The sequence below is a fragment of the Elephas maximus genome, chromosome X, assembly GCF_024166365.1.
Source record: "Elephas maximus indicus isolate mEleMax1 chromosome X, mEleMax1 primary haplotype, whole genome shotgun sequence".
NCBI classification, from domain to species: domain Eukaryota; kingdom Metazoa; phylum Chordata; class Mammalia; order Proboscidea; family Elephantidae; genus Elephas; species Elephas maximus.
The window spans coordinates 114,311,749-114,337,822 of record NC_064846.1 but is presented as its reverse complement, the minus strand read 5'-3'; the positions used below and the strand labels follow the sequence as shown (position 1 = coordinate 114,337,822).

Genomic DNA, 26,074 nt, shown 5'->3' with positions numbered 1-26,074 from the left:
AAGCACATAATGGGATGTCTAGTGGGAAACCTGGGAAGAGATGGGTCTCAGCCTCCCAGAGCCCTGGCATTCACCAGCTGTTGGACAGGAGTCCTCACCTGTCAAAGGTCCTACTCCGGAGCTCTCGAATGAACGAAGGACTCCCAGTCTTCACCGGCTTTCCCTTGTGTGTATCATGCCCTTTTGAAGATCCACGGCGTTTTTTCACTAAGCCAGGAAAAGACATGAGACCATGAGTCAGAATGGCCATAAGGTATAGATCCAAGAGCAAAGGCCTCTGCAAATCCTGCTTCTCTTCCAATCTAACATCCCCTTGGAGCATCTGGAGTCAACAAGGCCCTCGCAGACTCAAGAAAGTTGGTGGAGAGGATGGATGCTTCCTCTGTGGAAGCCCTAGGGAGGAGAAGCCTCAAACTCCGCTTTTAGCAGAGCAGTTGCTGGCCTATTGGGCCTTCACAGGCTTCTGCTATTTCCAAAGGGAGGCAAATCTTAAGTACTTAGGCAAAGGTAACCACACTGTCAAGCTTCCTTTGCTTTGCCTCTGTCTGAAACCCCTTCTCTTGGAAACCTCAAGATCTACTTACTAACAGAGGGCCCATGTAAGACCTCGCAGTTGGGGCAGTGGTAGAGGTCAATGTCAGCAGCCTTCTCCTCTTCAACACCAACACAACTGGAAAAGAAAAAATCGGCCACAGTTTACAAAAATTTTATTTTTCATAAGGTCTAGAATTGTGCTGTCCAGTACAGATAGCTATTAGGCATACATGGGTTTCTACATATAAATTGATTAAAATTAAATAAAATTTGAAATTCTGTGCCTCTATCACTCTAGCCACATTTCAAGTGCTCAGTAGCCACTTGAACGTTTTTATCGATGCAGAAAAGTCCTATGGAACCACACTGGTCTAAAACAATTATGACAAAGCTAAAAATGTATATACAGTAAAGCTTCCTTAAGATTCGGAATGGTCAAAGCAGGAAAAGACTCTAGAGCAGTGGTGTCTAATAGAAATCTAATGTGATCCAAACACGTAATTTAAAATTTTCTAATAGCCACATTAAAAAAGTAAAAAGAAACAGGTGAAATTAATTTTAACACTTTATTTAACCCAATATACCCAAAATATTATTTTAACATGTAATCAAAATTTTAAAATTTAATGAGATATTTTATTAAATGAAAAGAACTGAAAAAGAATATTTTATAGTCAACAGTGGTTCTCTTGAAGATTACAAGTAGTCTTGTTTTCTCTTCCCTTTTCTGTATTTTCTACAACTAACATGTTACTTATGTCATATTTTAAAGTCTAAAAAAGATTTATTTAATTTTGAAAATCTGAGTTTGCAGTATGTGAGGTGGTAATTGCACAAAATTAAACCCTTCCTCATAAGGAAAGTCATCACTGGACCTCCAAATACCTACTGGCTAAGATTAATCTTCTAAAATCTTTGATCTGCTACACAAAGCAAAAAAAAAAAAAAAAAAAACCACAGTCACCATCGAGTCAACCCCAACTCATGCCAACCCCATGCATGCAGAGTAGAACTGTGCTCCATAGATTTTTATCAGCTGAGTCTTCAGAAGTAGCTGGGTAGGCCTTTCTCCCAAGATGCCTCTGGGCGGATAGGACCTCCAACCTAACCTCTAGCCTTTCACTTAGCAGCCAAGCTTGTGAACCGTTTGCACCACCCATAACAGGGAACATAAAATAGAGTACCTATTATCCGTTGCCACTGAGTCGATTCCAACTCATAACAAGCCTATAGGACAGAGTAGAACTACCCCATAGGGCTTCCAAGAAGTGGCTGGTGGATTTGAACTGTCAACCTTTTGGTTAGCAGCCAATCTCTTAACTACTGGGCCAAAATGTTTCAGAAAAATCATTCTCATAAACTTGACTTCCCGGGATAAGGACTCCACCATGTTCCTGACTATCCTATGCTTATAAGCCTATTGCATATCAATAAATTAGGGATATCACCATCAACTTTGTAGATTTTTAAGGGACAATTCAATCAGATAATGTATGTAAAGTGCCGAGCACAGTGAGCAGTCTAGTATGCAACAAGTTAAGCAATAAGTGATAACTAATATTATTCTTTTACCCAGTTTACACCCCACCCTTCACCTCAAAACTTTTTTTTTAAATGCATTCCGTATACCTTGCAGCATTGACCCTTCCAGTACTATTGGTGTAACTGTGTAACAGCCACTTTTTTATGCCTCTGGATCTCGTAGATAGTGCGTTATTCTGGTTCTATTGCATTTAGCGTCAAGGTGGGTCCCTTTTGAAATGCATGAAGCTCAGCAGACCGGAGCTGGAGCCTCACTGTTGTGTAGGTTGAGCATTCTATTAGGTGATGCTTCCTGGATGTGTTAGTTTTGTAAACTTTTGCCTTTTTTTCCTTAATTTCTGTGAGATAAGGCTTGCAAGCATGATTATGGCTTTCCTGTGTAATAGTTAGGGAGCCTCGATGGGTTTGTTTTGGTTTTTCTATGTCATATTTGGCAAACCAGAGGTTCCCCATGGAACCTAATGGAAAGGCCTTCTCAAACTATCTTTGTATTTTTTATTGGTATACTGTCACACCACAGATCAGTGGCGCCACAGTGCTTGTATTACCATATCATGTATCTCAAAATCCATAACTCATATCAAAAATACTGAATTGGTCTTTGAATCAGCATGCCATAATTAGTGAAAACACAGCATCAAAAAAAATTTTTTTAATAAAAATTTAGTAATTAAATTAACTCACTTTCATGGACTACATGCTTTCTGTCTCACATCCCTGTTACCCTAGGACACCGTTCAAGAAGGAAGCCCCTCCAGGCATCTATCTTTCTTGAACTTTCATCCCCATATAGCTATGTGTTTTCTCTACCCCAAACACCTACTGTTCTTCTCCTTCCACAACTTTTCTGTTGTACCTTTAATAACCCCATTCCCTGGTAAACAAACCCATCTACATTCGCATTCCCTTCAATAAATCCATCCTTCTCTTTCTGGCTTAAATGAACCTGGGTTCTCTTCCTCTATACCAGTGCTACTCAAAGTGTGGTCCTTGAATTGATCCTGGTCCATGAAGTGTTTATTACAGGTCTGTAATAAGAACAGAAAGGGACAGTAAGCATCTAAAAACTTTTACAACAATCTGGCAGAGCAGTATTATTCTGTTGAATCTAATAATAAAAAATTGGGATTTGTATTTTGTGTTACCTTTTTCATATCATTTTTCTGGTAATTCGCTTTTTAATTTTATAAAAGAATTGGTTCACCATGGTTTGAAAAAAAATCCTGGTCCTTTGCCACAGAAAGCTGGAGAAGTACCATGATAGAGCTCTGTCAGGTAGAGGCTACACATTCTCCCATGGCCTCATAACTCAGGGCTGGACTGTGGGTAGACATCCCCCTCACTCTCCGGTGAGATTTCTAGATCATCTCTCCTCTAACCTTGTGTTAAGTCCCCTAGTCCTCTGAGTTTCATACCATCCACTTCATACTCTTCTTCATCATTGCTCACCTCCCCAGCATACCTTCTGCACTCACTGATGAACCTGCTCACAGATTCCACTCCATCCCAAGTCCTGCTAACATCCCATGTGACATAAGTATCAACGTGGAGGCCTAACATCCTGGCCTCTTAGTTTTTTGACCTTTTCCTCTTCTGAGACTGTTATCTCCACTCCCATTTCTGCCACCAACTCTCATGGCCTTACCCCAGACCTTGTCAACACCTGCAATCACTCCATCTCTGGAATATATTTCATACATCACACTCTCTGACCACGAGAATGTATCCATCCAACAATCACTAACCACACCTGTTCGCCCTCACACCTCTCACAACCCCTTGATCCTCTTACTTTTCCCCTATCCAATCACTCTAGACTTGATCCTCCTTCCCTATCTAGCTTAGATTCCAGAATTCCTCACTTCAACCATCTTCTTACAGATATCTTCACCTCACTTGCCCCACTGCCTTTCCATCACACCCATGTGCAAACCCCAACCCTGGATCAATCCAACTACATAAAACTGAACCATTGGACATGGCTGGAGAAAAAATCGCCCAATGGATTGGTGCCAGAATAAATTTACACTGTCCAAAATATCTGGGTTATGTTGCCTGGCAGTCCTACATTTCCCTGCTCAGTTCTCCCTCCCATTCTCCAAAGTGGCTATTTCAAATCTCTGGCCCCACTAACTTCCTAGTCTCTCAGCAAATGACCTTGCCTCCTACTTCTTGGAGGAAATGAAGTACTCAGATGTAAACTTACCTCAACTTTCCACCATCAAATCTACTTTGTTCTGCATCTACCCTTGTCTCCTGCTATCCTTCCTTCTTTCTAAAGCCAGTTGTTCCACCTGAATCATATCTCTTCTTATCTTCTCAATCAATTTCCCTTCTTTCTGCAGTATCTTCAACCTCTCTCTCTTTCCCTTCTCCTTCTATTAGCATTTAAACAAGCTCCTCAATCTTTACAAATAAAAAAGAGGTGATCCACCTCTTCCTCCTTCCTGTTTGCCCCTCTCTGCCCCTTCACAGTCAAATATCTTCTTTGTTTAAACCTATGCAGCTTCATAATGATTTTTATTCTAACAGATAACACTTGTCCATGGTCTAAAACACAAAAGGTACAGAGGTGTATACAGCGGAAAAAAAAAGTCTCCCTTCCACCCCAGCCACCCAGTAGCATCCAGAGATAATCTGTATCACAATCAAATCTATAAAAAAAAATTTAGAATTGCTGTGTACACTCTCTCACCCTTCTGCTGCAGTCCCCATCCTCTTTCTAAAACAGATCTCACCAAGGTCCTGACCTCCTTGTTGACACATGCAATAAATACTTCTTTTCTTCATCTCGCTTGACCTCTTACCAGCATTTGCACACTACTGACCCTGCACTCTCTACCCTTGATTTCCATAACACCCTGTCTCCCCAGTGTACACTCATTCAGCAAATATTTAATGAGCATCTGCTATAAGGTTGCTATGAATCGGAATCAACTCAACGGCAACGGGTTTGGGTTTTTTTTTGGTTTGCCAGACCCTGGTCTAGGTGCTGGGGAGACAGACACAGAACAAAGCATACAAAAACCCCTGCCTTCACTGAATGCTCTGACAGGGATCACAAAAGAGGGTCCCGGACATAGTTGGAGAAAAATGTAGAACCAAATCCTAACTTGCAAAATAAGATAGACTTACTGGTCTGACAGAGACTGGAAAAAACCCAAGAGATGCCCCCTGGACACCCTTTTAACTCAGTACTGAAGTCACTCCTGTGGTGCACCCTTCAGCCACAGATTAGACAGGCCTATAAAATAAACAATAACACACATAGTTCCACTATGTGTATGAGACTAAATGGGCACACCAACCCAGGGGCAAGGACAAGAAGGCAGGAGGGGATAGGAAAGCTGGACAAATGGAAATGGGGAATGGAAGGTCGAGAAGGGGAGAGTGCTGACACATCACAGGGTTGGCAACCAGTGTAACAAAACAATATGTGTATTAATTATTGAATGAGAAACTGATCTGCCCTGTAAACTTTCATCTAAAGCACAAAAACCCTGCCTTCCTGCTGGCATTGTAGTGGAGGAAGCAGACAAGAAACAAGAAAAATCAGTGAAATATATGTCAGTGAGAAGAGCTGACACACACACACACACGCAGTGGAAGGGAAATGGCAGTGGTAGTGAAATTTTAGGGAAGGGAAACTTTTGAATAAAGACCTGAAAGAAGTAAGGTAACAAGCCATACGGATATAAGGGAAAAGCATTCCCAATTAGAGAGAACATTAAGTACAAAAGCCTTGTGGCAGGAGAATGCCTAGAATACTGAAACAACAAAAAGGAGGACAGTGTTTCTGGAATAGAGAGAGCAAAATCCCAAAAAACAAACTTCGAAGCCATCAAGTCAATTCCAACTTATAGTGACCCTATAGGGCAATGTAAAGAAAACAAAAATCCTCACAACTGGATCAAAAAGCAACATCATGATAAACGGAGATCATAGTGAGACTGCCAAGGATTTCATTTTCCTTGGATCCACAATCAGCACTGACAAATCTGCTGCAAAAGACCTCTTTAAAGTGTTGAAATGCAAAGATGTCACCTTGAGGACTAAGGTGCCCCTGACCCAAGCCATGGGTCATATGGCTCATACGGCTGCAAAAGCTGGATCATGAATAAAGACAGCTGAGGAAGAATTGGCACCTTTGAATTGTAGGGTGGGGATTCTCTCTTAACCTAATCCTGTAGATTGAGTCCTGCCTCATTAACATAACTGCCTCTAATCACACCTCATTAACATCACATAGGTTAGGATTTATAACACATAGGGTAACCACATCAGATCACAAAATGGTGGACAACCACACAATACTGGGAATCATGGCCTAGCCAAGTTAACACACATTTTTAGGGGACACAATTCAATCCATAACATATCTCATGAGATTTGGTTCCTCGGTTTGGAGGTTTAGGGTCATGGTTTCATGGGACATTCTAGTTAATAGGCATAATAATGTGTTTGGTGCTTCTGTTCTACCTCCTAGTTCACTGCCTAGGGTCTAGGTCTTAAAAACTTGCATGCAGCCTTCCAAGACACAACAATTGGTCTCTATTCACCTAGAGCAACAGGGGAAGAAGGAGAGTCAGGAATAGGAGGAGGAAGCGGACCGTGTAGCTATTTGCCTCCATGAACAACTGCCTCCTTTGCCATGAGACCAGAACTGGATGGTACCTGACTACCATTACTGAACATTTTGATCAAAGATTCTATAGAAGAATCCTGATCAAAAGGGGAATGCAGAATAGAATTTCAAATTCTCATGGAATCTAGATATTCTGGAGCCATGGAGGCTGTATGAACCCCTGAAAGTAGTGTTCTGAGATAATCTTAAACCAAAACTATCCTCTGAAGTCTTCTTAAAACCAAACAATAGTTTAGCTCTACTAGTAAAGAATGTCTGCCCTGAGCATTGTGCTCTTTTAAGAACTATTTATATGGAATCAAATTGACAAGAGCAACTCAAAAGATCAGACAGGAACCTTAGCAGGCAGTAAGTTCATGTTAATGGCGGGGGGGGGGAACAACTCAGAAAAAGAGGGCAAGAATGGTTGCAAAGCTCAAAGAATGTAATCAATGTCACTAAAAGTAGAAGCTGTTGAATTGGTGTATGTTTTGCTGTGTATATTCTCAACAACAACAAAATAAAATTATTTTACAAAAATGAATACAAAAGCAAATGAATCAATTTATATAAAGTGCTTAGTACAGTGCTTGGCACACAGTAAGTGATCACTGTGTATTTGCTACTATAACCCAAGTTATCACTAAGTTCTATCAAATCCATCTCCTGAGTAGCTATCAATTCTGTCCTGTCATCTTCATGGCCCCTATCCTAGTCCAGGCCACCATTATCTCTAACTGGGATTATTTTCCTGCCCTCCTAAATGGGCTCCTGGCCTCTATTCTGTCCCCACTCAACTGGTCCTCTATACTACAGCCAGAGCGATCATTTAAAAATATTATTTCAATCCTGTCAACTCATCCTTAAAACATTTCACAGGCTCCCTATTTTAATAAGGTAAAATATAAACTTTTGAACGTAACGTGACCTAAAAGGCTTTGCCTGTCTGGCCTCACCTTCAGCCCCTGACACACCTCTGGCTCCATAATTTATAGGGCCTAGAACAAAAAGAAAATTGGGGCCTCTTCGAAAATTGGGAAAAAGGCTTTTTCCTTTCTTCTGTGGTCTCTCTTACTCAGTTTGTCATGGTGTTCATTTGCTATTTAACGTCACATTCCCTTTGGTAAGCGCAGGCCCTCACAGGTGCCCAGGGGCCCTGTACCAAGATGCAGTGCACAGGGTACACGCACCTGACCCCAACTCTCCCCAAACCTGCACCCTGGCCCAGCACCCCAGGAAGCTGTTCGAGGAGGCAGGGAGGCAGCAGGAGATAGGACCACATGTGAGCCAAGGCTCTAAGTCCCTAGCACAGGCCCATTGTCCCATCGGACTTCCCTTACAAAACACAAATTCAAAGGAAAAATTATTAAGACTTTCAAGACAACAACCACAGAGCATTCATTAAGCCTCAGATGCTGGGCCCCCTTCTGAGTGACTACAATGGTCCCATGCCCATGAAACCAGTCCTGCCCTAAAACGCCAGCTGGATTCTCAGTGCCAATCTCTTTCTGGTCTCTCGGCTTCAACACATGCAACTCCCTCTGCCTGGAACATTGCTGGTCTACTTCTTCCCTGCTGCTGTGGCACACCACACTGTTCCTATTTCAGTACTCAGCATGCTGACTTGTAACTGCTCATTTACTTGCTGTCTGCTCCCACTACATTCAACAGACAGTATATCTTGTTCACCAAAGTCCTTACCTTATCCATCTCCAAGTCTTGCTCTACCTATTATCTAACCCAGTTCAACAAACATTCACTGGGCTAGATAACTCCTCAGATCAGGGAGGGAGACCAGTGAAAATCAGGCTTCTGGCTCAATAATTATCACCTAGGACCAAGGGTAGTAAATGCTTCGCTTTGGACGGTTTCCCTAGTGAAGAGAACAATTATTACAGCTCCAGGTCTTGAGATTAAGATGAATTATCCTCAGTGCTCACCAGAGTCCAGCATATGGTAGGCACTCAATAAATATTTATTGAGTTAATAACTACACAAATTCAACAAATATTGAGCACAGATATGCCCTCATGAAGTGGGCACTCTAGAGATGGAGATAAGTGGTGTCAAAACAGTTTCGTATAGTAGTAAGTGCTATAAAGAAAATAAAGTAGGGTAAGGGGATGGTGGGGACCCTGGCAACTCAGTGGTGAAGAGCTCGGCTGCTAACCAAAAGGTCGGCAGTTCAAATCCACCAGCTGCTCCTTGGAAACCCTATGGGGCACTTCTACTCTGTCCTATAGGTCACTATGAGTTGGAATCAACTTGACAGCAATGGGTTTGGTTTTTTGGCTTTTAAGGGGATGGTGACTGAACAAGTGAATTTGAAGCCTGCAGAAAGGAAAATGAGGAGAAAACTGAACTATGAATTTCAACATATTATCACATTTAAACTCCACAACAAATCAGAGAATTCTGTACAGTATTCAGAGACAGCATAGCACAGCAGTTAAAAGTACCAAGTTGTGAGCCAAAATGCATGGGTTTGAATTCATCTCTGTCACTTACTAGCAATGTGAACTTAGGCAACTTACTCAACCTCTCTGTGCCTCAGTTTCTATACCTGTAAAATGGGAGAAATAATAGTACCACCTTGTAGGACTGTTAGGGGATTAAATGAGCTAAAATAGGGAAAGTGCTTAAAGCAAAACCCGTCACATAAGTATTGGCTATCATCATTATCATTTTTTTTATCACCATTATCATTATTAATATTATTCTAATTTAGCAGGTGAGAAATCTGAGTCTCAGAGTGGGTAAGTAGCTTGGTGGAGATTACAAAAATAATAAGTAGCAAAGCAGGATAAAAATCCAGGTCTGTGTGACTCTACTATACCACTACAATATGTGACTAGAATACAAAGTGGGGATGTTAGTAGAGGTAGTAGCATCAAGTGTTATTAGAACACAAAAGTAGGCACTCAATTCCTTCAGGGGTGTGGAACTGAGTGGTGGCTGAGGGTTGGAGAAACTGTAGAGGTGACAAGGTTGCTCAGAATTCTGTCTGGCTATTTGTCTGCTCAATCTCTGTTCTTTGAGAATACCCAAGAAGTTGGGCCCTACTCCCACCTGTTTCCTGGAAAGACAATATCTTCATTCATAAATAAAGAGTTAAAACAGCATTTTTATCAATCTTTGTTATTTAAAAAAGATCAGAAATATCCAAGTTAATTTGTCATTTCCTGCAAAGTTCGAAGTGGAACTTTTAGAAGCGAAAAATACATTAGAAAACTCACTGGATGGACTCAACAGCTAAGTGGAGACAACAGAAGAAAGAATCAGTGAACCTGAAGATAAAGCAATAGAAATTACCTAATCTGAACAACAGAAAGAAAATAAATTGAAAAAAAAATGAACAGAGCTTCAGCAAATACAGAACTATAAGAAAAGATCTAACATTTGTGTCATCAGAGTCCCAGAGGAAGAGGAGAAAGAGTGTGGGGTTGAAAAGTATTTGAAGAAATAATGAGTGAAAATTTCACAAATGTGACATAGAAATCCTATATGCATATGCAAAATATGTGAAGCAACAACTGACAGAACAAAAAGGAAAAAGACAAATGCATAATTATCCTTGGATACTCAATACTTCTCTCTCAACAACTAATCGAACGACTAGACAAAATCAGCAATGATAGAGAAGAATTCAACAACGTCATCAACCAACAGAAATTAATGGCATTTATAAATACTCCACTCAACAACAGAATATACATTTTTTTTCAAGCAGCCATGGAACACTTAACAAGATAGACCATATCCTGGGCCATAAAACAAAACTCAACAAATTTAAAAGGACTGAAATCATACAGAGTATACTCTCTGATGAGTATGGAATCAAACTTGAAATCAATAACAAAGATGAAAGGAAGTCTACAAATCTACAAACATTTGGAAACTAAACAACATACTTCTATATAATCCACGGGACAAAGAAAAAGTCTAAAGAGAAATACATTGAACTACATGAAAATGAAAATACAACATATCAAAATTTGTGGGACACAGCTAAATCAGTGCTGAGAAGGAATTTTATAGCACTAAATGCTTATATGAGAAAAGATAAGTCTGAAATCAATAATCTAAGTTCCCACCTCAAGAAACTAGAAAAAGAGCAAAATAAACCCAAAACCAGCAAAAGGAAGGAAAAAATAAAGTACAGAAATCAATGAAACTGTAAACAAAAAGACAATTTAAAAAGTCAATGAGAAAAAAAAGCTGGTTCTTTGAAAATATCAATAAAATTAAAAACCTCCTTCAAGACTGACAAAGAAAAAGAGAAGACACAAATTATCATATCAGGAATGAAAAGAAATATCACTATAGAGCCTACAGAATTGAAAGGATAATACGGAAATATTATGAACAATTCTACATTCCTTGAAAAGCACAAACTTCCACAGCACACCCAATTTATAATGTTGTTAGGTGCCATCAAGCCGGTTCTGATTCATAGTGACCCTATGTACAACAGAATGAAATACTGCCCAGTCCTGTGCCATCCTCACAATTGTTGCTATGTTTGAGCCCATTGCTGCAGCCACTGTGTCAGTCTATCTCATTGAGGATTTTCCTCTTTTTCGCTGACCCTCTACTAAGCATGATGTCTTTTTCCAAGGGCTGGTCCCTCCTGATAACATGTCAAAATAATTTAAGATGAAGTCTTGCCATCCTCTCTTCTAAGGAGCATTCTGGCTGTACTTCTTTCCAGACAGATTTGTTTGTTCTTCGGGCAGTCCACAGTATATTCAATATTCTTTACCAACACCATCATTCAAAGGCATCCATTCTTCTTTGGTCTTCCTTATTCATCGTCCAGCTTTTGCATGCATATGTGGTGACTGAAAATACCATGGCTTGGAGCAGGCACACCTTAGTTCTCAAAGTGATATCTCTGCTTTTTTACACTTTAAAGAGGTCTTTTGCAGATTTACCCAGTGCAATAAATGCACTGATTTCTTGACTGCTGCTTCCATGGGTGTTGATTGTGGATCCAAGTAAAATGAAATCCTTGACAATATCAATATTTTCTCCATTTATCATGATGCTATTTATTTGTACGGTTGTGAAGATTTTTGTTTTCTTTATGTTGAGGTGTAATCCATACTGAAGGCTGAAGTCTTTGATCTTCATCAGTAAGTGCTTCAAGTCCTCTTCACTTTCAGCAAGCAAGGTTGTGTCATCTGCAAAACGCAGGTTGTTAATGAGTCTTCCTCCAATCCTGATGCCCTGTTCTTCTTCATATAGTCCAGCTTCTCTGATTATTTGCTCAGCATACAGACTGAATAAATATGGTGAAAGGGTACAACCCTGATGCACACCTTTCCTGATTTTAAACCATGCAGTATTCCCTTGTTCTGTTCGAACGACTGCCTCTTGATCTATGCACAGGTTCTACACGAATACAATTAAGTGTTCCAATATATAACAGATAATTTAAATGATCCTTTAACTATTACATAAATTGAAATCATAATTTAAAAACTCCAAAAAAAGGTTAAAGATAATTTGGCAAAGTGTTTAGCATAGTGGCTAGCACACTAGCTAGTGTTCAATAAATAGCTATTACTATTTTATTTAAATCATCACATCCACCCTCAGGGGAACTGAGGTTTTTCAGGAATGAAATCCTTTACAAATAAGTAGCAGAGTCAGAATTTGAACCCAGATCTTCCAGCTCTGAAACCGGGGCCATTTCTTCTACAATTCAGAGTTCACATCACAGCCACCCCCTTAGGGATGTGACAACCAATTCTTCTATAGATAGGAAAACTGTAAGGGACGAGGTTTTTGCCAAAACCTGTTCTAGCAAAAAAAAAAACACTAAACCGGTTGATGTTGACTCATGTTGACCCCATGTGTTGCAGAATAGAACCGCACTCCATAGGCTTTTCAACCCTTGGTGGTGCAGTAGTTAAGAGCTTGGCTCCTAACCAAAAAGTCAGCAGTTCAAATCTACCAGCTGCTCCTTGGAAACCCTATGAGATAGTTCTGCTCTGTCCTATATAGGGTTGCCATGAGTCGGAACTGACTTGATGGCAATGGATTCTAACCTTTCAGAAGCAGAACTCCAGGCCCTTCTTCTAAGGTGCCTCTGGGTGGGCTTGAAACATCAACCTTTTGGTTAGTAATTGAACACTTAACTGTTTGGGCAAAGCCCCAGACATCAATAAATACTCGCCAACTAGCTTTCTCTGGCAGTGTAGAGCAATGATTCTCAAAGTTTAGGGTACATCAACATCACCTGTTTGTTAAAATACAGATTGCTGGGTCCCAGTCCTAGCCTGGTGATCTGCATTTTAAACAAATTACCAGTTAATGAGTCACACTGTGAAAATGCATGGTGTATGGTAACGATATGTTACCCTACCCATCCCCCAATATTAGAAGCTGTCACACTCCACAGAAGGGGAGGGAATCAAGACAGGATAAGTGATTCTTGCCGGCAGACCCCACTCATCTACTGAATCAGAAACCCTACAGGCGGAGCTCAACAATCTTGTGTTTTAACGGGTCTTCCAAGCAATTCTGATGGACTCTAAATTCTGAGGACCACTGTTCTACAAATCAAAGTATTTTGCAAAATCCAGCCCTTTACAGTTAGAGGAATGGAGCTATGCCATATTCTTTCCACTTTTGAGAACCTGGGCTCTAGAATCAGACAATGCTAAATTCAAATCCAGACTCAGAAAGTCACTTAACCTCCATGAGTTCCAGAGTCTCATCAGCAAAATGGAATAACTGCCTCCCTTGTTATAACCTTTCCAGGAAGTAACTTGGCATTATATACCATAATCCCTTATAGGACTTCAAAAAAGCCATATCCTATGGAAGTCATCAGAGATGCAAAACCAAACCAACCAAACCCAATGCTGTCGAGTTGATTCCGACTCATAGCGACCCTATAAGCCAGAGTAGAACTGCCCCGTAGCATTTCCAAGGAGCACCTGGCGGATTTGAACTGTGCTACGGCTGCTAAACAAGAGGTCGGAGATGCAAGCAGGTTTATATTGCCTCTAGGCATTTGTGGGTTTATAATTTGTGAGTTTAACTATTGTGAGCAACAATGAAAAGTTCATAATATTTAGTAATTTTTAATTGTGCTGAAGTACAAACTTAAATGGAGGACTATGAGCTGTGTGTGTACATGTGCACATGTACAATGCACTGAATAAGCAAAAACAGCTACCCACCAAAGAACTGATTCTCAGCTGGCTTCCTTGTTCTCTAGCAGCCCATAGAGAGAAACAGGAGAAACAATAAAAACTTGGTTTCTTCCGTGGAAAAGAAATTAAGGCAGTGAACTTGTCAGGGTATGCACAGAAACAGGACTTGCCATAGAAATGTGATTAAGGAGAGGCCTGGCCCATACGCCCATTGTGATATTTATAAATCTGGAATTCTTAAAGGTCTTAATGGTGTTCATTGTAAATGTTAAGTGACTACAAAAGTGTTCACCACATTTTTTTTCTTTTTTGTTTTAACCAGCACCCATATCAACATACAAAACATTTCCAGAACCCCTAAAATTTCTCTCACATCACAGTATTATTTATAATATAAAAAGTACAAATAACCTAAGTGTCCAACCATAGAAGAAATGACCAAGTAACTGATGACACATACATACGGTGGAATATCAGAAATCAGTTTTCTGATGAATAGTTAATGACCTGGTAAGATACATTATAATGTTCGGTGGGGAAAAAGATAGGTTACAAAACAGTATTTATAACAGAATCCCATTTTGTAAAAGTAAATGCTTACATTTAAAATAAACAGGTAGGAGTTAATGCAACAAAAAATTTAACAGTGAATTGTGCTGGATCATAGGTGATTTTTATTTTCTTTATTCTTTTTCTATATTTCTATATAGAAATATATATTTTATATAATGAGACTGTCTCATCTGTATAATCAGGAAAAAAATTTAAAAAACATTATTTAAAAGAATAATATCTAATTTTCAAGCTTGGGTACAGATTAAATGAGATAATTTATGCAAAGTCTCCGTCATGGGGTCTGGCACACAATAAGTACTCAGGAAGCATTTGTTCCTGTTCCCTGTTCCCAGATTACAGAATTAAGGGCTCTCTATATCGTGGACAGGAGCCCATTTCCCGGGTCTGAAACAATCTAAAGCAATAGCCTTTTTCATGAAGATTCATTCATTCATTCAAAAATGTACTCAGCATCTATTACATCTATTACATGTTCGGCATTGAACGATTCTGAGGACACCAAAAATGAAAAGATGACTTCTCTGCCCTGAGAGAGCTCTCGCTAGTGAATGACACCGACATACTTATAATTATGATCTAATGAAATAATTAATAAAGATGCAATACAAAGTACAATGGGAACCCAGAGGAAGGAGGCCTATTACAGAGGAAGGGTATTCTGTGAGCTATAAAAGGGAGGACAATAGTGGGAATAACATGGGAAAAGACACAGAAGCATAAAACAGTATAAAGCAATTCAGTCTCACTGGGACATAAAGAGCAAGGGAAGAGGAATGATAATAAATGAGACTGAACAAGTAGATCACAAAAGGTCTTGTCTGTCACACAAAGGAGATCAGATTTTATCCTGTAGAGGAACCACTGGAAGAATTTTAAGCATAAGTGTGACTTTATCAGCACTATCAAAAATACTAAAAATCCTGAAAAAAACCAAACCCAGCGCTAAAAATCCTGAAAGACATCTTAGTTCTCACCTGTTTCCAGAGGAAAGGAAAAAGAAATCACCCTCTAGGTCTGTCCCCTCTTAAATGAAATAACATGAGGCAGTTGGACCATGGTAAATATGCAATAAAGATCAGTTAAATACGAATTTGACTCTTTTGCGGAGAAACTGCATGGCGTAGTCCCTGCCAAGAGCAGAATTTCAGCACCATCACCTTCAGTTTGGTCTGGGCTTGGTAATAGGAATGGCTCCTTTGGAAGGGACTAATGACAACTGAAAATTTTAGAATCTAACATGCAACAAAGGAGGACACCCTATACTGTTTTGTTGTACTATAGTGTACAAATCCCTCTCGGGGTTGTCTTTACATAGTTGGGATATAAATCCCAAATAATAAAAAAATAATTGGATAATATTACAGTTGTATCCCACACACTAACCTCTCTGGAATCTTAGGTGACAGGTGCTTATGAGTACACATGGTTAACTGGAAGGAATGCATTAGTAGTATTACTCCTGCTGTTTTACCCATATTTCTTCTACTAATTCAATTTTAGTTGGATGGCTCTGCAGATAAATATTGTAAAAATAAAACACTATTGCATTTCTGCCCCCATGTATTGAGTGCATGCAAAATCACGAAGTATTTATTACATTTTATAAATGAAGACAATGAGGCTCAGAGAGGCAAAGTAACTTGCCCAAGGTCACATTGATAGTAAGTTGCAAAGCCAGGACTCAAATTCACATGTTACACTCAAATATCTCAAAAATGTAGTACTGTCTCCCCCAAAGTCAGTGTCTGAGGAAAAACAAAATTGCCATAACATAAAAACTGATAATGTCTTCGTGGTTGGAAATTAATTATAATTTTTTTTAATATTATAAAGAAGAGTGAAAAGAAGAAATACGTAGGGGAAAAGAGAAACAGCACAGGCCAATGTCACCTATGTCCTGGTCACCAAAGGGAGACAGAAGAACCTGGATCTCTGAGGTGGGCTGGAGTTAATTCTTGATGAGAGAGGGAAAAAAAAGTTTTGAGTGGGAACCCAAAACAGCGGAGCAAAGGAAAGATCAGTGAGCTGTGTACAGCTTGGCTTGCCCTCTTACCTGCCGTGAAACCAATCCTGGCACATGTCACACTCAATCATGAAGCGGGTCACATCATAAGGCAGCCTGCAGAGGCAATACACTGGCACAGAGGCCATCTTCGCCTGGCCTTGGAGCCTTCTGCAGCCGGCCAGGTTCGTGGCGTCAAGAGATGTGGAAGGTGGTAGCAGGAGTCCTTTCTGAATGAAGGCTGGGCACAAACAACAATTTTTATAGAGTGAATCAGGTCCCCCGGGGTACCAGCCTGAGTTCACAAATGGGGAATTACCATTGCCAGGATGCAGCACAGCTGGATCGGCTGTAGGGGGCAACAGGAGAATGTCCACCAGGCCTTCAAAATTTCATTAACAAATAAAGGACGGCACTGTGCCATCGAGGCTCCCCTCCCCCTCCCCCTTCTTAAGCCCCCTAGAGTCAGTGATAAGTTCTCATCGGGTTTCAGGTAAAATATCTGAAGCCTTTTCGGGAAGCTTCTTTAATCCCTCACTGAACCTTCTCCTTGCTCCCTCCCCTTGCTTCCCAGGGCTCCCTTTATTATGACGCAAACCATAGCCTTAAGAATGAGGCTGGGGGCACCAAAGGAAAAAAGTCTTCCCTAACCCCAAAATAGGGGTTAACTAGAGAGAGATGAAGGATCCCTGAAAGTCTGTAAGGATTACTCGAAAACTACCTCAATACCTGCAGGTACAAGGCAGGCAAGGCTTAGTGCCCAACTCAAATCACGGTCCTGGGGCTGTGTTCTGAGAGTTTAAATGATCTTTTCCTTCACTCTCAAAATCACTCCTTCCACGGCCAGTCAAGAGTCTCGTCATCCCCCAAAACTGAAATAAATCTCAATTTTAAAACTGATCAGATCGTCCTCTACTTCAAAGATGACAGGGTTCTCGTCGCACCCTCTCTTCCAAACCCCTGGAACTGACTAGAATTCCCTCACACTCCTGAAACTAAACAAGGATTTTTTCACTGCATCTCCTTACAGTCCTCCCAAACTGACAAGGAGTCCCCTGTTCCCCGAAACTGACAGGGATTTCATCATAGATCTTTAAGCTGACAGGAATCTCCCAGCAGCCCCCAAAACTTACGAGAATATCTTCACGCCTCCAAAACTGACAGGAACCTCCTCAGCTCCAAACCTGATAAGGTCTTCGGTCCGAACCCTACAGGAGGCTCCTCATCCCCAAAGCTGCAGGGACTTCTCACGCCCGCAGAATTCACTCCCACCGACACGCCTGCGGCGGGACTAGCTTCGGCACAGTTCGGCGCCTAGCTCAGCGGAGGCTCAGCGGGCAGTTCCGGCCCCACCGGCGGCGCGCGCCGAATTCTGGGATTGTTACAATAAGGCTATGAACCTTGCTCGCCTTCCTTCGAACCACCCGCTGGGTCTGCACGGCGGTGCTTTAGGGCAGCCCTCTCCACAGCACCCCGCAGGCCCGCCCGTTAGGGCCTACTGGAGACCGCGGCTCTGGCCTAGTCCGGCGGCTGCCCGGCGAACGGGCAAGCGGCGTTGTAGCTGAGCCAGCAGGAGATAGTCGCGAGCAACCCAACGAGGAATGAGACCAGTCGGCAGCCAGATTCAAGAAAAACAACCCGGTAAATCGCCGGGAGAAGCCCAGTGGCGGTGGTGGTAAATTGTAGTAGTCAATAAAGTTTATTCAAAACAATGAGGAAGTAGAGGCAGAGAGGGGAGGAGAAATATGGGGTAAACAGCTACCATATTGAGAGTGGCGCCGCTGCCGCGAGGGGACGAACCCGACCGCCATCTTATGAGGGCCGGACACGCGAGGTAACCCCGGCACACGCAGAGAAAGGAAAAGCAGCCATCTCCCATATGATGTCACCAGGGGCGTAGCGCCATTTGCGGAAGAGGGGCGGGGCTCAGCTACCTTTGAACCAACCCAATCGAAGCTGCAGACCTTGAGCAGAGAGGCCGCCATCTTAGATGAGGCAGTGTTTTGGCTCCATTTTGAGTGGGGCCAGAAACATGCTAGCCTTTCCCTCTTCCAGGCAAACATGGAGTTAAGCACCCCCCCGCTACTCCTCCTTCCCAGCCTTTTACCCCTATGAGAAGAGGTAAACTCGGTGACTCCAAAAGGCAAAATTAATAGGTGGAGGCGGGGGCGGGCTTCCCGCAGGGTAGAGGCAGAGTACTTACAGCAGATCCCATTCATCGAGCCTGGTCAGCAGACCCTTTCACCAGAATTTCGTGTCGTTTATTCTTTACCTTATGCGGGAAGCTCTGTTACTATCCCCATTTGACAAGTGAGTTGAGTTTCAGAAATAGGAAGTTAACCCTTGCACCCGCTACTACCCCCTTGTCCTCAGTCCCTCAGTCGTAGTTCCTCTGTACTTCTGTCAACTTCCCAGACCCCTCTGAACCCTCTCTTTTTTTATCCTACTGTTTCAGTCCAGTTCAGTTCAGATAAAGTTAAGGCATTTTCATGCATCTGTTCCACAATTTTCTGACTGCAGCCTGAGGGTGTGTTGTGAAAAGAGGTTTGAGTGAGTTCCACACACATGCTTAAAAATGGCGCTAGTTTACTCAAAACCTTCTAGAAAATCCTCTGAGTTCTCTTACTACTACACTTTCTTAAAGGGTCCCACCACTAAAAGAAAACAATGTGTGTGTGCACACCAGCGGCAATTGGTTAGGTTCTGAGGATACAAGGATGAAAAGAAGGCCTCAGCCGTGGGAAATCACCAGTGAGTGCAGGAGAAAAGCATGCAAGTAAATACTTGGAATATAACATCCAGTAAGCACACAAATACATTGTGCAAAATGAAGGTAAGGAAGAGCCCCAGAAGCTGCTTGCTGCTGTCAAAGAAGACTTCAGGGAGGCTTGGGGAATACATAAAAGTTCACTAAGTTAACAAGCCTGAACATTGTACATAAAAGGATCAGCATGTACAAATGCTTGGAGGCACATCGGGAACATTTGTTAAAAGTAGTTCAGTATTGTTGGAACAAAGGAAGGAGAAAAGAAGGGTAGGAGATTTAAACAGTGAGACGAGTCAGGTTGTAAAAGACGGCAAATATACAAAAAGTTTTAGATTTTTTTTTTATAAGAAACCATTAAAGGTTTTTGAGCAGGAGTAATATGAGTCACACTTGTGTCTTAGCCAGAGGAAAATCCAGGTTTAGTGGGACCTGAAGCTTACATATTTGGGAGGTGGGGCTTTAAGAAAAGAATATAGACTTATGAATATAAACTTAGGTTCAAAAGTGAGCAGTATTTCTAGAAGCCATTCTTACACCTGGGCGATAATTATACATAGAAGTTATACAAACCACATGTGTCCAACTAAACACAAACTAAATGTATCCCCCCCAAATCAGCTTCCCATTGGTGGGGTCTCAAAAATGTCTGCGGTATCTCCAACACCACCTAATACACAGGAAAGTGTGAACCAGGGAAAGACTCAGTGGAAATGGACAGCAGTTTTAACCAATTGTGGTTTAAATATATTTTAAAAACTTTGCAAAACATATTACTGTGTGACCGACCACATAGCAAGTGACAGGCTCTGTAGCTTAAGCTTCCTTAGCTTCACAAGTAGGCAAGAGGGAAGGAGGCTGTTGTACTAGTCTAGAACAAAAGATGAGACCTGAACCAGGATAGGTTTAGAGAATAATTAAAAATAGCGGGTGAATGAGGGAAAGGAGTATGAGTTCATGTCTCGGTTGGGTGTCAGGGTGGGTGATGGTGCCATTGCCTGAGCCAGAATACATAGAAGGAAAAGCAGTTTTGGTGGAGGAGAAGACTAAGTTTGAGTAAGTTGAGTTAAAGTACGTGTAGAACATTAATTCACTTGCCCAACAATTCTTCATTGAGTTTCAGAGGTAGGAAGTTAACCCTTGCACCCAGGTCTGGGTAGTAACCCAGACCTGGCTTTCATGGAGCTGACATGCTACTGGGAGATCAGTCAATAATCAAACCAATTTTAATTTACATATTTATTGAGCACCTATTATGTGCCAGGCACTGATCTAGGCACTGGGGATTTAGGGGTGAACAAGACAGACAAGGTCCCTGCCCTCCTGGAACTCACATTCCAGTGAGGGAGACAGACAATAAAGTGAGTCAAACAACAGAATTTTAGATTCCAGTGAATGCTATGTGAAAATAAAACAAGTTATGACACAGGGAATGATTTGGAGGGAAGGCATTCTATTTTAGATAGGGTAGCCAAGTAAGTCTTCTAGACAAAGTGTCATGTGAGCTGAGACCTGAATAACAAGAAGCCAACTGACAACAAGAGTAGAAGGAATAAGAAGTGCAAAAGTGATGGCAGAAGCCAGTTGAGTCCACTCTCAATATCACTTCCTGAGCATTTACCGGGCAGGGTACAGGTGGGGGTTGGAATGGAGGCTCCAGACATGAATATGAAACCCTATATGTACCCTTTAAGATTGTACAGTCTAATGAAGGAGACAAGAATACAATAAACAATAACAAGGGTGGGGGAAAAAAGCTCAAGAGTTCTATCTAGAGATATGAGCTAATATTTGTGGGAACAAAGAAGGAGCCACAATTATTTCAAACATGTTTAGTGGATATGTCAGGAAAGGCATCGCAGGAGGTGTCATTTGACCTAGGCACTGTGGTACCCACTCTCGCCCCTACCCCTAGAAGATCCCAGTGTTCTTGGGATGTGGGGAGAGGAAGCTAAAGAATACTGGGAAAGGGAAAGCTGTCAGGGGGCTGATCCCAGTCAGGCAGGTTTGCTTACAAAGGAACTGCCAAGGGTGCTTCTGCCAAGGATGGGAAGCAGCCAGCTGTTGCCCTGAAAATGTGTGGTTTGGTTATGTCTCACAGAATGCAGTGCATGATCTGAACTAGCCACCACAGCACAAGGCTGCTGTGGAAGCCTTCCTTCCTACCCCACCTCCACTTAACAGTTATACAATTTTATTTTTATTACATAAACAGTAGTAAATGCATTCTCATTGCAAACATTCAAACAGCTAAAGCTGAAGTTCCCTCTGGACCACCACTCAATCCCTGCTTACCTCCCTAGAAGGAGAATCTTAGCAGGATCTTTTCCAGTTAATTTCTCATAGAACTGTTCAGATGAAAATGATGAGGGATAAAGTGGAGTATAAAATATATGAGGAAAAATTAAGAAAAAAAGGCGGGGGAGAAATTACACGTGAAAGAACAGGCTTGCTCCGAAACAGACTTGAAAGTACAAGGGCAGTGAAAGCAAAAAGACAAAATAATGATAAATAACATGATCTGAGAATTCACTGTCCTGAACTCTTCACATCCATTTACTCAATCTATGCAGTGACTCTATGAGGCAGATACTAGTACTATTCCCACATTATGCATAAGAAAACTGAGTATAGAGACTTTAAATCACTTTCTCAGGTTACATTGCTAGTAAATATCCAAGCACAGGTTCCTGACAATGCAGGTCCAGAGTCCAGGTTCTTAACCACTCAGCTATACCACTGGTCTATATTTAACAGCAACTGGTGTCTCCAAGATTGATGTCATTGGGGAAGTTGATGGTTCTTTGCATGATTTGAATCACAGAAGCAAAATAGGGTTTGTACCCACTTGGAAAAAAACAACTAGCCGTGGGATCGGCACTCCACCAAGAGGATGGTCCCTCAGGTGCCAAACTACGTAGCTGAGAACACCAACCCACACCTCCAGGGCCATCGTCATGGGTATGCCACTTGTGTAGAGCTCTGCTCCAGAGGGGCTTTAGGAGTGGTTTAATGCTATGCTGTTGCTATCTTGAAATTCCTAATAATTTTATTTATTAATTTTTTATAATTTTTATTGTGCTTTAAGTGAGTTTACAAATCAAGTCAGTGTCTCACACAAAAACCCATATACACCTTCCTACACACTCCCAATTACTCTCCTCCCTAATGACACAGCCCAGTATCTCCCTCCACTCTCTATTTTCGTGTCCATTTCGCCAGTTTCTAACCCCCTCCACCCTCTCATCTCCCCTCCAAGCAGGAGATGGCAACATAGTCTCAAGTGTCCACCTGATCCAAGAAGCTCACTCCTCACCAGCATCCTTCTCCAACCCATCTCCAGTCCAATCCCTGTCTGAAGAGTTGGCTTCAGGAAAGGTTCCTGTCCTGGGCCAACAGAAGGTCTAGGGGCCATGACGACCGGGGTCCTTCTAGTCTCAGTAAGACCATTAAGTCTGGTTTTATGAGAATTTGGGGTCTGCATCCCACTGCTCTCCTGCTCCCTCAGGGGTTCTCTGTTGTGTTCCCTGTCAGGGCAGTCATCAGTTGTAGCCAGGCACCATCTAGTTCTTCTGGTCTCAGGCTGATGTAGTTAGTCTCTGATTTATGTGGCCCTTTCTGACTCCTGGACTCATAATTACCTTGTGTCTTTGGTGTTCTTCATTCTCCTTTGCTGCAGGCGGGTTGAGAACAATTGATCCACCTTAGATGGCTGCTTGCTACCGTTTAAGACCCCAGACGCCACTCTTCAAAGTGGGATGAATAATGTCTTCTTAATAGATTTTATTGTGCCAATTGACTTAGATGTCCCCTGAAACCATGGTCCCCAGACCCCTGCCCCTGGTACACTGGCCTTCGAATCATTCAGTTTATTCAGGAAACTTCTTTGCTTTTGGTTTAGTCCAATTGTGCTGACCTCCCCTGTGTTGTGTGCTCTCTTTTCCCTTCACCTAAAGTAGTTCTTATCTACTAATTAGTGAATGCCCCCTCCCACTCTCGCTCCCTTCCCCCTCTTGTAACCACAAAAGAATGTTTTCTTCTCAGTTTAAACTATATCTCAAGTTCTTATAATAGTGGTCTTACACAATATTTGTCCTTTTGCAACTGACTAATTTCACTCAGCATAATGCCTTCCAGGTTCCTCCATGTGATAAAATGTTTCGCAGATTCCTCACTGTTCTTTATCTATGCGTAGTATTCCATCGTGTGAATATACCATAATTTATTTATCCATTCATCCGTTGATAGGCACCTTGTTTGCTTCCATCTTTTTGCTGTTGTAAACAGTGCTGCGATGAACATGGGTGTGCATTTATCTGTTCGTGTAAAGGCTCTTATTTCTCTACGATATATTCCAAGGAGTGGGATTGCTGGATCATATGGTAGTTCTATTTCTAGCTTTTTAAGGAAGCGCCAAGTCGATTTCCAAAGTTGTACCATTTCACATTCCCACCAGCAGTGTATAAGTGTTCCGATCTCTCCACAACCTCAACAACATTTATTATTTTGTGTTTTTTGGATTAATGCCAGTTTGTTGGAGTGGCATAAAATCTCAGTGTAGTTTTGATCTGCATTTCTCTAATGGCTAGTGATCGTGAACTTTTCCTCATATCTGTTAGCTACCTGAACGTCTTCTTTAGTGAAGTGTCTGTTCATATCTTTTGCCCATTTTTTAATGGGGTTATTTGTCCTTTTGCAGTTTAGTTTTTGCAGTATCATGTAGATTTTAGAGATCAGGAGCTGACCAGAAATGTTATTGCTAAAAACTTTTTCCCAGTCTGTAGGTAGTCTTTTTGCTCTTTTGGTGACGTCTTTGGATGAGCATAGGAGTTTGATTTTTAGGAGTTCCCAGATATCTAGTTTTTCTTTTACATTCTTTATAATGTTTTGTATACTGTTTATGCCATGTATTAGGGCTCCTAACGTTGTCCCTATTTTTTCTTCCATCATCTTTATCATTTTAGATTTTATATTTAGGTCTTTGATCCATTTTGAGTTAGTTTTTGTGCATGGAGCAAGGTGTGGGTCTTCTTTCATTTTTTTGCAGATGGATATCAAGTTATGCCGGCACCATTTGTTAAAAAGACTCTTTTCCCCATTTAAATGTTTTGTGACCTTTGTCAAATATCAACTGCTCATATGTGGATGGATTTATGTCTGGATTCGCAATTCTGTTCCATTGGTCCATGTATCTGTTGTTGTACCAGTACCAGGCTGTTTTGACTACTGTGGCGGTATAATAGGTTATAAAATCAGGTAAAGTAAGGCCTCCCACTTTGTTCTTGTTTTTCAATAATACCTTATTTATCCGGGGCCTCTTTCCCTTCCATATGAAGTTGGTGATTTGTTTCTCCATCTCATTGAAGAATGTCGTTGGGATTTGGATCGGAATTGCATTAAGTGTATAGATCGCTTTTGGCAGAACAGGCATTCTTATAATGTTAGGTCTTTCTATCCACAAGCAAGGTTTGTTCTTCCACTTATAAGTCTCTTTTGGTTTCTTGCAGAAGTTTAGTGTAGTTTTATTTGTACAAGACTTTTACATCTCTGGTAAGATTTATTCCTAAGTATTTTATCTTCTTGGAGGCTACTGTAAATGGCATTGATTTGGTGATTTCCTCTTCGACGCTTTTTTGTTGGTATAAAAAAAAAAAACAGTGCCGTCGAGTCGATTCCGACTCATAGCGACCCTATAGGACAGAGTAGAACTGCCCCATAGAGTTTCCAAGGAGTGCCTGGCAGATTTGAACAACTACTGTATTTGTTGGGGTAGAGAAATCCAACTGATTTTTGTATGTTTATCTTGTATCCCGATACTCTGCTGAACTCTTCTATTAGTTTCAGAAGTTTTCTGGAGGATACCTTAGGGTTTTCTGTGTATAAGATCATGTCATCTGCAAATAGATATACTTTGACTTCTTCGTTGCCGATCTGGATGCTCTTTATTCCTTTATCTAGCCTAAGTGCTCTAAATAGGACCTCCAACACTATGTTGAGTAAGAGTGGTGATAAAGGGCATCCTTGTCTGGTTCCCGATCTCAATGGGAATGCTTTCAGGCTCTCTCCATTTAGGGTGATGTTGGCTGCTGGCTTTGTATAAATGCCCTTTATTATGTCCAGGAATTTTCCTTCTATTCCTATTTTGCTGAGAGCTTTTATCATGAATGAGTGTCGAACTTTGTCAAATGCCTTTTCTGCATCAATTGATAAAATCATGTGATTCTTGTCTTTTGTTTTATTTATGTGGTGGATTACATTAATTGTTTTTCTAATGTTGAACCATCCCTGCATACCTGGTATGAATCGCACTTAAAAAAAAAATTTTTTTTTTTTTAGTCATGGTGAATTATTTTTTTGACATGTTGTTGAATTCTATTGGCTAGAATTTTGTTGAGGATTTTTGCATCTATATTCATGAGGGATATAGGTCTATAATTTTCTTTTCTTGTGGTGTCTTTACCTGGTTTTGGTATCAGGGATATGGTGCCTTCGTAGAATGAGTTTGGTAGTATTCTGTCCTTTTCTATGCTCTGAAATACTTTTAGTAGTAGTGGTGTTAACTCTTCTCTGAAAGTTGGTAGAACTCTGCAGTAAAGCCCTCCGGACCAGGGCTTTAATTTGTTGGGAGTTTTTGATTACCTTTTCAATCTCTTCTTTTGTTATGGGTCTATTTAGTTGTTCTACCTTTGTTTGTGTTAGTTTAGGTAGGTAGTGTGTTTCTAGGAATTCATCCATTTTTCTAGGTTTTCAAATTTGAGTATAGTTTTCATAGTAATCTGATATGATCCTTTTAATTTCAGTTTGGTCTGTTGTAATATTGCCCCTCTAATTTTTTATTTGGGTTATTTGCTTCCTCTCCTGTTTTT

The 26,074-nt window shown here is 41.1% G+C and overlaps 1 protein-coding gene across 4 annotated transcripts in view; it reads right to left on the bottom strand.

The window, feature by feature from the left end:
- Nucleotides 1–18,174, bottom strand: part of PHF8 (PHD finger protein 8) — a 119,932-nt gene extending 101,758 nt beyond the window's left edge. For 2 of the 4 annotated variants that reach the window (XM_049872589.1, XM_049872588.1), the window contains exons 1-4: nucleotides 17,578–18,174; nucleotides 16,496–16,685; nucleotides 585–670; nucleotides 99–207 (exon numbers count right to left, since the gene is read on the bottom strand). In XM_049872589.1, coding sequence (XP_049728546.1) covers nucleotides 99–207; nucleotides 585–670; nucleotides 16,496–16,593 — 293 coding nt within the window. In that variant the 5' untranslated portion in view covers nucleotides 16,594–16,685; nucleotides 17,578–18,174. Of the gene's footprint in view, nucleotides 1–98; nucleotides 208–584; nucleotides 671–16,495; nucleotides 16,686–17,577 lie in introns of those variants that run through there. The other 2 variants (XM_049872587.1, XM_049872590.1) reach the window with 2 other exon arrangements.
- Between the last annotated feature and the right edge of the window lie 7,900 nt (nucleotides 18,175–26,074).